The sequence below is a fragment of the Spermophilus citellus genome, assembly GCF_964194105.1.
Source record: "Spermophilus citellus genome assembly, chromosome: 4".
NCBI lineage: Eukaryota > Metazoa > Chordata > Mammalia > Rodentia > Sciuridae > Spermophilus > Spermophilus citellus.
Window position 1 is genome coordinate 162,295,725 of NC_138185.1, and position 15,787 is coordinate 162,311,511.

Below are 15,787 nucleotides of genomic sequence, written 5' to 3' on the forward strand. Positions count from 1 at the left end.
CAAATTTTTCTAAGTTTTCTTTCTTTTTTACTTTTTCTTTTTGTACTAGGGATCAAACGAGGGTGTCTAACTCATAAGCCTCCACTGATCTACCCCTCCAACCCCTTAAATTTTCTCTTGTATGTACAATTGAGGAAAGATTAGTTAATAGAAGTCAAATGAAAGCACATGCAAAGTTCTTTACTTACATTTATTTACAAAATGTTTGTTAAGAATTTACTATGTGCTTGGGTATAAAGTATGCTAAGCTACTTTTTATAGAAATGAATAGGACAGAGTAGCTAATATTGCACTCCATCAGAGGAGATAACAAAACATGTGCAAGTAACAATAATGTTGTATATATTTAATATTTGATAATATATGATAGAGTGTGTAGAAAGTGGTAGTTGCTATAGCAGACTAGAAAGGATTGGAGGGGTTCAAATGATAACTTCTATAGGGTAAAATTTCAAGGTGTAAAATGACATTACAGTGGATCTTGAAGGAAGGGTAGAATTTTAAAAATGATGGTACAGGAAGAAGAATATTCTAAAAACAGAATTAAGGACCATAAAAATTATTGTTTTATGATAAAAGTTAAATGCCACAAAGGCAAAGATTTTTGTTATTTTGTTCACTGATCTCCCAAATCCTTAGAAAAGTTGCTGGCATATGTAAATATATGTAAATACATTATATGGAGCTTACTATATGCCAGACACCATTGTAAGCACTTATTTCACAATACCCTGTAGTTCTTATTCCCATTTTACAGATGAGAAAACCAAGGCACCAAAAGATAAGAAACTTGACCATGGTCACATGGCTAGCTTTGGAAAGGACCAAGGATTCAAATTTAGCACTCTGGCTGGCTCCAGAGTCCATACTCTTGAACACTGGACTATAAAAACAGAAAGTTGATATATTTTAAGGCTGAAAAGGTACATAGTTAAGGCCCAAACTATAAAGTTCTTAAATATCAAGTTAAGGAGTCTAGATTTATTCTAGAGATGATAAAACTGTTAGAGATTCTTGATCAGGGAAGCGTCATGATCAGAGCTATCCTTTTAGGGGAAAGTCTTTGGCAGAATCTAGTAGGACAGATTAGGGTAGGGAGAAACTGAAATGAGAGAAACCAGTTAAGTGATCAAGTCAGACTCGGTGGCTTCTGGCTGTCATTCTAGCTACTCTGGAGGCTAAGGAATCACAAGGCCAGCCTGGGCAACTTAGTGAGACCCTGTCTCAAAATAAGATTTCAAAGGGGGCTGAGGATTTGATCCTTGGCACTGCAAAAAAGGAAGGAACCAGTAATTGAGGTTTTACAGATGAGGGTAGAAGTGATGAGAATGGGAAGATTAAAGGAGAACTAATTCAAAGTCTTCAATCTTGACTAAGAAAAATGTAAAACTTAATTTTTTTTTAAAAGTCAGAAAATTGGATTTTATGGAGGAGCTGAAAAGTTTGGACATGTGTTTAAGATGCCAAAGGAGTACTGAGTGACCATGTCCTGTTGGCATTTGAAAGTTCAGGTTAGGAGTTCATAAATAAATGATCCATAGGCGGATGAAAGGATTGTCAAGGAAAGCTTTGTAAAGAGCAGAGAAGAGATCTTGGGGTTAGAGGGAAAATGGAATGAAGGGGAAAGCGGTTTGTAGAAGAAAAGAAATGGAAATGCAGCATTCCACAAGCCAAGGAGAAGAGTCTCAAAAAGGAAGAAGAATCAACTGTCAAATGCAAAAGAAGTAAGAAGGTTGAAGCCTAAAAAGGATTTATTGATTATGCAATCATTTGTGAGCTCTAAGAGTAAGAATTTCAATAGTGGTTTGAAAGCAAAAGATTATAAAATGGAACTGTGAATATGAATTCTTTGGAAATTGTGTATGAGATAAAATTTGAGAAAGGAAAGACACAAGATTATAACTTGAACTGAAAACAAGGTGGAAAGAAGATTTTTGTTTGTATCTTTTGAAAAAAGGAGAAACAACAGCAAAAGAATAAAGTGCTGGATTTAAGGATTCTGGTAGCCCAATTAACCTGAGGAAGAAAAAGGACATTTTTCCTTCTGAGTTGGAAAACATATGAACATATTTGAAGTGAACACAAAAGAAATTTAAACCTTGAAGATCAACAGAATGGCTTTACTTGGCAAGGTGAACATTAATTTCATTCACTTTCTTCACATTTATTTGACCAAAAATTTTTAAGAATTAAGCATATATGAAATAACAACAAGTCTTCTTTGTCTTAGTAATTCATACTTAAAGACTACAGAAGATGTTCTCAGATTCTTACATATAGCTATACAGAAGTTAACTAGTTTTATTGGTTCTGTTTTGGTTGTTTTAATCCATACCACACAATAAAAAAAGAACACAAACAGACTAAGTTTACCAAGTAAATGTTATTAAGTGATGTTACATGTTACAGCAAGTAGGATGACTTTCATTTGTTAAACTATTTGCTAACCAACAAAAATCTGTAGATCTGATTACCCCTCTTGATGTTTATGAAACCCTAACAAGGTAAGTCATTATCGTTCCTAGGTAAAGAAAGTTGGGTTTATGTAAGTAAAGATTCAAAGCAAATAAATTGTGTGTTGTTATTGTAATGATGATGGGTATAGATTAAATAATGTTTGTAAGTATTATGCTTGACTCTCAAGAGATTTATATTGTTACATAGCTAATTAATAACTTGGCCTAAGACCAAAAAGATTAGAAAGTGCTCTCTTGTAGACTTTTTTTTTGGTATGGAGAATTTCTCACGTGGTCCTTTGTAATATTTCAATTTATGTAACAAGTATTAATTAAGTTCCTATAGTATCCCGGATTCCATGATAGGCACTGAGGATATAATGATAAATAGCACAAAGTTTTTGATATTCAAGTGGAGAATATAGATTACAGGAAAGGAAAAAATATTCTAAATATAGACTAAGAAATGTCTCTGAAGAAAATACTATTATGTGTTAGAGAATGACTGGGTGAAGGCCTAAATCAGGTTCAGTAGTTATGTTAGGGCCCAGACATTTTATGAAAGGCAAAAATTGCACACTAAGTATTTCAAAACAAAGCTTTAAATATAGGAATAAATTAAATAGATGCTGGAGGTCTAGAAAAGCATAAAGAAAATACAGAGATATCAGACAATAACAACAGGAAGTACCTACAATGAACCAGGCAATTAGAAGGGAGAGAGAGGTTAAAGTGATCAGATCTAAACCCTCAGAGGTCAGACACTTTGGAGCTAAGGTTAAGGGGAGGGCACTGCCAGATGCTGAGTTCAAAGAGGGGAAGCAAATGCAAGCTAGAACAAGTTGCTGTTGCCAGGGTGACATTGACAGAATAGGAAGGAGCAGTCCCTTCTCCCCTCCCACTGCTTTCCAAGCTCTCTCTAACCTAGTAAACCCACTGTTGAACCTAACAAAGTCAGGTGGAGAGAGAAATGCAGTTTGCCAAGTTCCAGCCACAGTACACATGGCAATCTGCAATAGTGGATTTGGAGCTGAGAGATCATCACTTATCAAATGACTGAGGAATTCTCCAAATAGGTGACATTTGAGCTGGGTTCTAATATATGAAAATAAGCCCCATATGTGAAAAGTTGAGAAAAGAGCATTTCAGAAGAAAGGGCTTAAAGAATATAACATTAGGATGGAGACAGAAGTATGATGAGGAAGGAGAAAGTGGTCTGAAATACAACTGGAGAAAACTGAAGCCAGGACAGAGTCAGATCATGCTCGCTAGAGTATAGTATTGTGGGTGTAGCATTAAATAGACACCCACAACTTATGATGTGTGTCACATAATCTAAGAGCACTGGGAAGCCACTAGAATTTAAGAAAGAAAGAAGGCAGTTATTTACTAAACACCAATTGGATGCAAGGTGCCATGTTAAACAAGGTTCCTAGACAAGTAACTCATTCCCTCTGCCTCCCAGACCTGTTTCTCTGCCTAGATTTTGTTTCCTAGTTAATAGCACCATCATTCACTCAGTTTCTGAAATGAGAAATTTCTGAGTCATCTTACTTCTCATTCCCCACATCCAGTGAGTCACCAAATTCTGACTCTACTAAACAGTTTCTAAATTATCTCCCTCTTTTCCATTCCTTCTGCCACTACTTTGGACTCTGTGCCTCGCCAGAATTGCTTTCCCAAAATCTATCCCTTTCACTGCTATCAGAGTGATCAATTCAGAAAATAAATCTCCCCATGGAAACCTCTTTAGTAGAAAACCTCTACAGAGATGAGGTTCCAGTACCCAGTTATGACATTCAAAGCCTTTACAGTCTACTCCCTCCCTCTTCTAACCTCATTTTTCTCCACTCCAACTTTATGTAAGACCAGACCATTTCCAGTTACTCCCTCAAACCCTGTCATTTGATGCCTCATTGACTTTGCTCAGGCTAACTAATCTTTCAAGACTCTACTTGAGGGCTGGGATAAAGCTCAGTGACAGAGCACTTGCCTAGTACACCACACAGAGAGATTTAGCTTAAGCAGTAGCTCCTCCAGGAAGCCTTCCCTAAATCCCCAGATTGAACAAAGTGCCTCTCATCTGTGCTCCAGAGTCCCCTCTGTCTCACTACACCTTGAAATAATTTGTTTACATCCCTTCTCCCCAACTCTATGGCAGGTTCCTTGAAGGCAGAGACTGTTCATCTTTGTAGACTATCAAGGCTTGGTTCCCAGTGTGTAATAGGTGCTCATTCCTGAACTGATCAACAGAACTTATCTTGCATAGCACTCACCAGAAATCCAGAGACAGAACATGGAAGAACCTTCTTATTCAAAGCTTACAACACACAGCAGAGAGGACCCAATGTAGGCAAGAACAAGCAGGCCCAGCTCATGGGAGCAAGGACAGGGGTCACGGATCTCATGTTGACAAAGTGCTTCAAATTTGATTTATGGCATCATCTCCAGACAAAGTCATAAATATGTTTTAATATTTTGTGCATGTTAAAAGCATTAATATTTGAAAAGTAAATAATTAAAACATACCATAATTTTTATTTCTCTCTTTTGGTATTTCTTCACTTTTTCATACTTCAGTAGCCTCAAAAAAGAAGAAACACCAAATGATTTTATCAAGCTACTTCAGAATTAAATTAATATCGGGGCTGGGGATGTGGCTCAAGCGGTAGCGCGCTCGCCTGTCATGCGTGCGGCCCGGGTTCGATCCTCAGCACCACATACAAACAAAGATGTTGTGTCCGCCGAGAACTAAAAAATAAATATTAAAAATTTTAAAAAATTAATTAATTAATTAATATCATCAAAACTGAATAAATGCAACTAGATTTATGCAAAAATGTTTCCTGGTTGTGGAACAGGAAGGATAGGAACATGGCAAGTATTCCTGATTATGCTATATTAGGTAAGAAATATGCTGAATAGGTGACTAGAAACCTAGTCACTGGTCCTCGAGGTATGACTACAGGAAGAGTTCATCCATCTGAAAGTTGGTACTCAGCATAAAATATGGAGAACTGAGCTTCCAAGGCAAAAAAACAACATGTTCCCAGTGCCTTCACAGGGAGAGCCTGCCCTTTTCTGAAGACTGAACATACGTGTTGAACTCTTTGCAGAGCCTGAGCCATCAACTCTTCAAGCTATACATTCAGCCCTCTACTCTGCTTCTGGGAAAGTTTCCTGATGCATATCCTGTGTGAATGAATGCCATCAACTACCTGACAGCCACACCTGGTCCCAAATGGCAGTTACTCTCTTGTTACAGGAACACCATCACTGTTCATGTTTATTCTGAGAAACTGTAATACTATCTGGGCCTGGCCAAAAGCAAGCAGAATATAAAGACTTAAATGAAGTGAATTCACTAGAGTTAACTCAGAAACTTAAACCTGAGTGACTGAATTCCCCTCCCAGGCCTGAGTAGCTAGCTAGCAACCCCTGGTGTGTGTCCTCATAAGTAGGCAATAAGGGAGCTAGAGAGATGGGCATCTGTAGCACTTGACTTAGATATAAAAGTGAAGGATGATATGGTAGGGAGAACCCCAGACACACAGAAAGGCAGGAACAAACAACCTAATCACATATTATCAAGAGAAATTATTCCTTCAGAAAAAGGATACCATGAATTTATTTGTAGCCATTTATTCATCTGATGAACAGTTGTTGAGTTCCTTCTTAACAAGTATCCAGAAAACACTAGATGCTGAAGATACCAAGATAAAACAGCCAAGTTAAACATCTGGCCCTCAACCCTGTTTCCAAGCAGAGCTGCCCTATAAGAATGCTGCATCCGTTTGCAGCTTTTCTTCACAAAATGTTTAAATCTGAAAATCAGGATATAGGAAGACTGAATGACACATTATCAGTTGAATGATAAGCGATGTAACGTATTTTCAAATTTCACTGTATAATATCTTTTCCACTGTAATACTATTTCTAGGTTGTTTTCTCCCCAAGGAAACCCTGAAATAGTCACAGGCCACAAGAACTTCTACCTGTTCCCCAGGAATGCTGAGGATAAGTCACCTCAGTGGCTGATCTCCAGGCCTGCTTCTCGCAGGTGCTCTTCTCTTACTTCAGAGCTATGTCAGCACATTATGATGCAGGAGCAATAGAACAATGCCCAGAGCAGCCTGGCTTGCACTTCTTTTGCCAGTGGTTAGTTTCCTGCCTGGTAGACATAAACACCTCCTCCTAAAGCAATGTGAAAAGAGTGGTAACGTGTTTTGGGAGGTTATTCTCCTATTCAACATCCAGATTTCCAGAGACCTATTTCAGCCTCATCTCCATGTAAGTGTCTGTTTGGTTGCTGCAACTTTGGTGTGAACCTGAGGGACAAGGGTATGGATAATTTGAGTAATGCTGATCATTTGAGGGTAGAAATGTCTCCTTTCTTTCCATCTTTTTTTCCTTCTATTTTCTTTTCTTGTACTTCAACCAGAACAATCAGGAAACTCAGAAACTTAAACCTGAGTGATTGAATTCCTTTTTCTTAAAAATCTTATTGACAGTTTGAGTTTGAAATGAAACCTTGCTATCAGGATTACTATTAAATTTTGATTTTTCAAACTACTAATCTACTTTTCTTCCATTAGAAATTATGAGTTGAATAAATATATTGGAGTAACATTATTTTTAGTTACTAAAATGCAAAAGAAGATCCAAAATGCAGAGTCTGCTGTTCAAAGCTGAAAGATTGAGGTGGGAGCATGGTTGTGAAGAAAGAAGAGGCTACACAGTCAGATCTTTTTCCAAGAGGAAACCAGAATTGCAACCTAGAATCATGACAGACCTATCCTAAAAATGTTTTTAATGTATTATGAATCTTAGAAAAAAATCCTGTTGATAAAATAGTATGCTTCAAAGTACTGTGAAGAATTAACCTCAAGTGCAAAGTACCGCAGAGAACATATTAATGAATGACTGGTAAACACCATCATTTAAGAGCTATCATATAACTACAAAGAAAAAGCATAATAGGGGCTGGCAATGCCACTCAGCGATGGAGAGCTTGCAAGCATATGTGAGGCCCTAGGTTCCATCCTGGCACCAGGGGAAAAAAGCACAATAAAGACCACACGAAAACATAGATGGTAGATATATGGATGTTCGCTATAGAATTTTTTTCAACTTTTCCATAGGTTTCAAAATTATTTATAATAAAACAGTGACGGGAAAAGACCACACGGGAATGTAAACATTTACAGAGAACATTTTAGGGGTGTGTATAGACATTCCACTGAATTAAGCAACCAGAAAACCCAAGTGAAACACTTCCATGATGGCTCCTTGGGCTCCCACTGCCTCCCCTTCCTGATTTCCATTAAGACTCAACCTCTCACATTTTAAAAAAATTTCTGATGATTGTATTTATTCTGGAAAAATAAAGATACCCGACCATCAATGCAGTATTCATATACCCCATACCAATACTGAACTCATCCTTAACAGGCCTTGGTCATTCTTGAAACAGTAAGCACAGTCGGGGAAGTCATGGGGACAATAGCACCACGTGGAGTCAAGGGCAAAGCTGAAGCAGCTCCCCTCCAGACAGCTGCGATAGGTTTCCAGTGTGTGACAGGCAATGATTTGTGATCTATAATCAGATTTAATATGGAATATCTCTGCCTTTTCTTTAACTAAAAAAGCCAACAATGCTTTTTCAGATGAAAATTACACTGCAATTCTGCAGAAAAATACAGCCCAATGGAACTGTCTACTAAATAAATGACTGAAGCACTAGTTAAACGAAATAACAGAGACTAAGGATCTTCTAGTGATAGGATAAGTCAGGGTCCCTCTCAAATAAAATTAGATTCCTTTGTGCAGTCCTTGCTCTATAGAATAATTAAAGTCCTTATCTATGATATTATTATGTATATTGCTTGCTTACTAATTAAATGTATAGGATGTTGGATGGACCTTGCAAAAGGCATAAATTGGGGGGAAAAACATTAACTGTGACTGGGAAAATTAATACATAATCCTGGTAGAACCTTATAACAAAAGATTCTGGGGCTGGGGGTGTAGCTCAGTGGTAGTGTACTTGCGGGTGTTAGACCCTGGGTTTGCTCCAGGACCTCAAAACCAAAACATTCTGTACATCCATGAATAAAGCTAACTCTGCTTCCCCACAACAGTCTGTAGAAATCCTGCTTTGTTTCTCTGATTTAATTTACAAATTTGTTCAACAGGTAAGTATTATAATTCCATTTTATATACATTGGTCATGCCTTAATCTAATTAGTCTTTAAATATTAAAATTTAGTTTTTTTATTTTTGAGTTTTATGTTTAGACCATCTATATATTGTAGACCAAAATACATATATATTTTTATTGTAAACCAATATATATATATATATATATATATATATATATATATATATATATATATATGCGTGTGTGTGCATACACACACACACACACAATTGGAGAGGTCAGACAGTACAATTCACAGATAACATAAAATCATACTTACAACAAAACTAATCAAAATTTAACCATTAGTCCAAAAGTCAAAATAATTCTAGAAAAAATATATAGAAACAAAAGTCATCACACCACATTATAAAAGAACCTGTAACATTTTCTGCCCCTTAGCTGACCTCACCTTTGTGCCAGAGTTCAAAAATAGGGACAACAACACTCCCTTATGGCTGCAGATTTCCTGCGTTACTTCCATCACTTCCCTTTCTCTCATCTTCTCCTTCCTCTCTGTGTCCACCAGCTCCCCTGGGAGATCATCTGCTGACTGTTCAACTGATCTCTGGAGGACTAGGTCTTAAATCCAAGGGATCTTGTGGCCACATAAATAACTGCACTGAGAAGGAACACTCCCTAGACCCAGTGACCATGTGGCACCTACTGATTAGCAAGTATCTGTAAAAAGTAGACATACCCTCCAACACATGGATGTTTTCACTTTTTTGGAATGTTGTGGGGTTTTTTTTCTTTTCAAAAATGTGTACTTCATCACCCACCTCTGGGTTTTTATTGTTGTTGTTTTTTGTGTTTGTGTGGCACAAGGATCGAACCCAGGGTCTTACACATGCTGGGCAAGTGCTTTGACACTGCCCTATGTCCCCAGGTCCATCACCCACCTCTGGATGAACAAGCTGACTACTTCATTTCCTCAAGATCATGATGAGACATGACACTATTTTATGGATCACTAAGAAAAAAAATGCTGTTAATCATATAACTTGATGCTTCTTTTTACTTAGACTTTTCCCTTACAAAATCTACCTGTTGTTCCTCTCTGCCATCATCTTCTGCACATTTCTTAAAGGGCTATCCTAGGAACTTCTTCTAAGTCTCTGACATAGTTCTGTTGGTTTTGTACTGAGACATTCTTAGTCTTAACAGAAGTTGTCAACAAAAAGCTTCAGGGAATCACAAGAACACATTTTAATGGCAATTGAACACACCCAGGTGGTACAATTGATATTACTTCCTTTGCCACATTATCAAATATCTTCCTTGGCCACAAGAGCCCAGGATTTCCCTGTTTGGCAGTTTCAGGCCAACAATGAGCTAGGGACTCATGACTCCAGTTCTACTCACAGACCATAAATAGGATAATCAACAACAGCCCTCTCTGACCAGCTCTCACCCTAGTATAGTTAGAAGACTGACTCATGGACCTCGAATATGAAATCCAAGTGGGGAATGAAATTAGCTTCCTTGCTAAATACTTTACTTTTCTTTTTGATTCTTTCACAAAAGGTTTCATCATGAAAAGGAGGAAGCCCAAACTGAAGTGAGTAACAAACTTCTTTTCCAAAAGAAGATGTGGTTCAGTCCTGAGTGGAGGTAAGATTTGACAGTCCTGTGGGTGTGACATGCACAGGGTGTGCCACTCCTACTCTTGCCCTTTTCTCTCTTCCTCCCTTTCTCTCTCCCTTCCTTTTCCACTTCCCTTTCCAAGTTCTCTTTTTCCCTTCCTCACTCCTGAGGTCTGCCCACAGAAACAGCTTTTCTAGACTTTAGAGGAGATGTATGAACTGAGAGAGAGTCTGAGCTGAGCAGGGCATGTGTGGAAGGGATGGGGATAGTTCTTCCTTCCTTACGTTCTGAACTGAGGCTTCCTGCTTCTTCCAGCACAGATTCCTACCTCTCCCTCTCTGTCCCACCAACACATTTAGGGCTATATTGCTCAGGAAGAGGAGAGGGAACAGGAAGAGAGGGGAAGGGTGCTTTCTATATTCTTTTGTCCTCCTTTCCTCCTTCCACCTCTCACCCTTTCCAGTTCTCACACCCACCTCTCCAAGCACCTCAGGCAAGGCAGAACATTGGGCAACAACATTAGCTCTTCTAGTCAGGCTAGGAGGGTCTGAATCCTGGTTTGGGGACTTCCAGGCTATGTTATGTTGGGAAGTTAATTTCTCTAAGTCTCAGTTGCCTTAAGTGAGTGTCTTAATGCTGTTATTTCATAGTGTTATCTGAATTATATGAGAGAGTGCATTAAAGCCTTTATTGCCTGCCACTTAACAAGCACTAAATACATTCTTTTAATTATTATTTCTCATCCTCTTGTTTTTAGGTGGTGGTGGTGGTTGTTATCTCTTCTTTTTTTTCTGATTGTTCTTTTTGGGGTCTGATTTTCACATTTCTTTTTTTTTAAAGAGAGAGAGAGAGAATTTCAATATTTATTTTTTAGTTATTAGCGGACACAACATCTTTGTTTGTATGTGGTGCTGAGGATCGAACCCCGGCCACACGCATGCCAGGCGAGCGCGCTACCGCTTGAGCCACATCCCCAGCCCCATCACATTTCTGTTTGTATGGATTATTTCAATTTATTTATTTTCTTGCTCTTCTTGAATCATTTGATTTTCCCTGTACATGCATAAGATGTGGTCAAGGGGTGCCATGGAGTTGCCACCAGTGGAAAGTCTGATGGGGATAATTGTGTCTTGGCCACAGCTTATTGTGCCCAAAGCCCTTGCTCAGAGCACATGTGGCAGCAGAGGTCTCTGTATCCTGCAGTCCTGGCTGGGACCACAACAAACATGCTCACTACTTATCCTTTTGCTTGGGTGAGGGGTCTCTGAGGAAGGCAACTGTCACCCTAACTCTATTTAAGAATATATGTTAGTGGCATTAAATGATTTATAATGATGTTGCAACAATCACCATCATTCATCTCCAGAACTCTTTTCATGTTGTAAAATTGAAACATTTTTTATAAACACTGGTTCCCCATCTTCCAATCCTCTGTTCCCCTAGCAACCATCATTCTACTTTGCCTCTGTGATTTCACTATTCTAGTCACCTCCTTATAAGTGGGATCATCGAGCATTTGTCTTTTTGTGACTGGCTTATTTCACTTAGCATAACGTCCTCAAGTAGTTTCATTCATGTTGTAGTGTGTGTCAGAATTTCCTTCCTTTTTTGCTGCATTTTACATTCCTGTGGAGGGGGTGTGTGGGTGTGTGTGGGTGTGAGTGTGTGAGACAGAGAGAGAGACGGAGAGAGAGAAAGATTTAGTTTACTCATTCATCTTCCAATGGACATTAAGTTGTTTCTACATCTTAACTGTTGTTAATAATACTGCTATGAATATGGGTGTACTAATATGTCTTCAGGGCTCTGATTTCAATTCTTCTGGGTATATTCCCAGAACTGGAATTGCTGGGTTATGTGGCATTTCTATGTTTAGTATTTTGAGATAACACCATACTGTTTTCCATTGCAGCCATACTATTTCATATTCCAAACAACAGTGCACAAGGATTCAAATTTTTTCAGATCCTTTACAATAATTTTATTTTCTGGTTTTTTTTTTTTTGTTTGTTTTTTGTTTGTTTCCCTCCAGTACTAGGGATTGAACCTAGAGCATTCTACATGTTACACAAGCACTCTACACCCCCAGTCCTGTTTCTTTTTCTTTTTCTTTTCTTTCTTTCTTTCTTTCTTTTTTTTTTTGTTATAGCAGTCATCCTGAAGGATATGATATATTATTGGAGTTGTGATATTTAGCATCTATCCATGTGGTTATTGGCCATTTGTGTATCTTTGGAGGAACATCTGTTTAAGTGGGAAAGGTGATTTTTTAATGTCTGATCACACTACATTCTGGGTTCTTACTCTGTTAAGAATTGTTATTTCTGATAAGTGAAAGGTGAAATCCAAATATATAGAGTCACTGTTGTCTGTTGAAGTGGTTTTCAGAGGGAGGGAGGGAAGGAGAAAGAGAGAGAGCACGCGCGAGCGAGCACGCAAGAGAGCACAAGAGTTAGACAGCAAATGTCCACCAGTTCCTCTCAACCAAAAGCTAAGCCTCAGTCATAGGTGAATAGCATGAAAGAACTGTTCTCAGTTTAGAACAGGAAGCCAACCAGTTTAGTTTACTTTTGATATCCTACTCACACAAAAGGATTAGAGAACACTGGATGACATAAAGTACAGTGGGATCATTAGTTACAGAGGTAAGAAATGATATTTGGGGAAAGGGTATATATTGAGAAAACTCCTAGAAAGGTCTTTCCTAATTACCCTATAGGTGTTGTTGCCAGCCACAGATCTCAGCCACCTTTATTACAGATATCTCTTTTATGGTCTTTATAGTTCCTATTATCCAATCCCTCCCCCACTTTTTAGGCTTGCTTACTATCTGTCACCCCATAACATATAAACTACATGAGGGATCTTATCAGTCCTATTTAGATGTATCTATAGTGCCTGGCAAAATGCCAAGCATATCATGATGTTGATAAAATTTGCTGAATTAATGAAAAAATGAGCCAATTTAATTATATTATATTCTCTCTGTATTCATTAATTGCACTTCCATTCCTTCAATTTTTTGATCTTTGCAAATAAGCATAATGAAGAAAATCAATAGGAAGTCGACCAATGAGCAAGATGCACTCTGCGCCGCACAACCTTGCAGTCCAGGAGGTCTTCAAAATATGTTGGATGGAGGAGAGTATGCCCCTTTTGTGTCTCCTCCCATGTTAGAGAGCAATTTTATACAGGTAAATAAAACTTGGGCCCTAATTTCAATTCCAGTAATCATAGCATTTAATTTTCTCAAAGACAATTGAAAAGGTTGGGAGGAAACTTGTCTTAAATGTAGTGAGGGAATATGTGATAACATTAAAGGGAACAGTTTTGGAACTTCAAAGAAACTGAAATAATAAAAATGTTAAAGGATCATTAATTTCAAATGTTCCCAACAAACTCTTCGTAATTCTGTCCTGATGCTACCATAATTGTCATTCTAACATAATATTCCAAAGTCATAGCAAGTGACTTTTAAAGCATCCTGTCACAGGAAAATATTCAGATAACTTCTTTCTTAGACTTACAAGATGTTTGAAAGAAAAACATCTGCAACAAACTAAGGATTATAATGAATGTTAGCTCAGTGTCAGGGAGAAAACCTGACTTTTTCCTAAAAAACGTGCCTATGTTGGGAATGAAACTGCTTGTCAGCACATCTGTACAAACTCTCCTCTACACATTTGACATTAGAATATTCACAAAATAAATGGAGAAAGGAGCTCAGTGGATGGGCCATACTGCTAATTGAAAAGGTTGGGAAATGCCTCATCAATGCCTAACAGCCACACTGAATTCCAATTCCAACACATTCTAGCAGCTACTCAGCTGATTCCACAGAGGGGTGACAGGGAGGATAACAAACCCTTCCTGAAAGGTAAGGAGACTTCACCTTTCGTAAACATGTTTTGGGCACTGATTCCTGACTTAGCATGACCCTTCCAGCCCCATAGCATATACCATAGCAGGAAGTGAAGCCTCCAGAAACATTTGTTTTAGTAACAAGTCATGATTTGATGCTCTTTGCCTTCTACATATTTGTTTCCTACCAATAATATTTTATTTTATTTTTTCACTTTTCTTCCTATGCCCTTTTCAAATTACCTTTGGAATATTTTCATTGATTGCATGACACTTGACCTACACTGGGGAGATAGTTAACAGTCTATAGATCAGACACAGCCCCACATGATAATTTGGGAAAAAGTCATACTCCTCGGGGCTAGAGTTGTATTGTAGCTCAGTTACAGAGCACTTGCCTTGCAAGTGTGAAGCACTGGGTTCGATCCAACACCACATAAAAACAAAGGCACTGAGTCCATACACAACTAAAACAACTATTTTTTAAAAATGTCATACCCTTCAAGATACACCACAACCTCTCCTGGTCAGTGTGTCCTTGGTAGCAAGCTACTCAGATTCCTGACTCAATGGATTCAAATGAAAAAAAAAAATCCAAACAAAAACAATAATCTCAAATAGAGTGAAGAGCCCAGGGTGCTGGGTTCTCTTTTTGCTCTCTAACAAGACATTTGCAGTGACAGCTGCCAGGAACACAAGAGAAACATCTCATCCTGCTGTGTTCTTGTGAGGATTGGGAAACCTTCCCAGAGCCACCAGGAGGCCCCCACTTGCTTCTCACTGGCCAGGCCTTCTCCACATGCCCCTGTTGAAATTAGTCACAGGCAAGCAGGAGGGGTCCCAAGTCAGTTTTAGGTTAATTGGGATTTAACCTCAGAACTGAGTCACCATCACTGAAGAGTGGATAATGAACAAATCCAGGATTCTGTTCATCAGAGGCACAGCTTTGGGTAGGCTGTGAGGAGTGTGGATCACAACTTCTTTTGGAATATATTTGTTTATAAGTGGTTTATTTTTTTAATTGAACCAGTTCTCATACAACTGAGAAACCAGTGTAGCTCCTCTATGGTTTCCTTCACATTTCTGTCAACCCCTTTACCAGTCTGTTCTTTTGCCAACTAACAGAGATGTTATTGCCCAAGATTATTGGACTTTGGGATTTCTACATATACTGTTCCTATGCCCAGAAACTTCTTCCCTCCACCAGTCAGTTTACCTCTCACATTCTTCAGGTCTCAGCTAGGAGTCCCCTCCTCAGAGTATATTTCCATGACCCCATATCCAATGGTGGGCTGGAGTGGGCCTATTGGCAAGTGTTCAGGAAGTTTATAAGTTGGTCTTTAAGTCCTGCCATTATTATCATTATTTTATTATTTGTTTATTAATATAAACAAGGTATTGCTGTGTTGTCCAAGCTGGCAATAAACTTCTAGGCTCAAGAGATCCTTATGCCTCAATTTCCTGAGTAGTTGAAATTAAATATGCACCATGCCTGGCTTAATACAGCCATTATTAAAAATTAAGTTATATTACTAGGGATTATAGCTCAGTGGGATATAGCATGTGTGAGCCTGGAATTTAATCCCTGGTACTTCAAAATAATAATAATAGTAACAATTATAATAAGATATATAAATTTACATCCAAACCAATGATAATAAATAGCCAAAACTCACAATTCCTA

The 15,787-nt window shown here is 38.2% G+C and overlaps 1 protein-coding gene across 8 annotated transcripts in view; it reads left to right on the plus strand.

The window, feature by feature from the left end:
- The first annotated feature begins 10,074 nt into the window (after positions 1 to 10,074).
- Positions 10,075 to 15,787, plus strand: part of GARIN2 (golgi associated RAB2 interactor family member 2) — a 53,748-nt gene continuing 48,035 nt past the window's right edge. For 5 of the 8 annotated variants that reach the window (XR_014021445.1, XM_081289909.1, XM_081289910.1 and 2 more), the window contains exons 1-2: positions 10,076 to 10,216; positions 13,283 to 13,436. Coding sequence is in view for 6 of the 8 variants with exons in the window: in XM_081289909.1 (XP_081146035.1) it covers positions 10,095 to 10,216; positions 13,283 to 13,436 (276 nt within the window). In the remaining 2 variants the exon portion in view is untranslated. Of the gene's footprint in view, positions 10,270 to 13,282; positions 13,437 to 15,787 lie in introns of all 8 variants that reach the window. The other 3 variants (XM_081289913.1, XM_081289911.1, XM_081289908.1) reach the window with 2 other exon arrangements.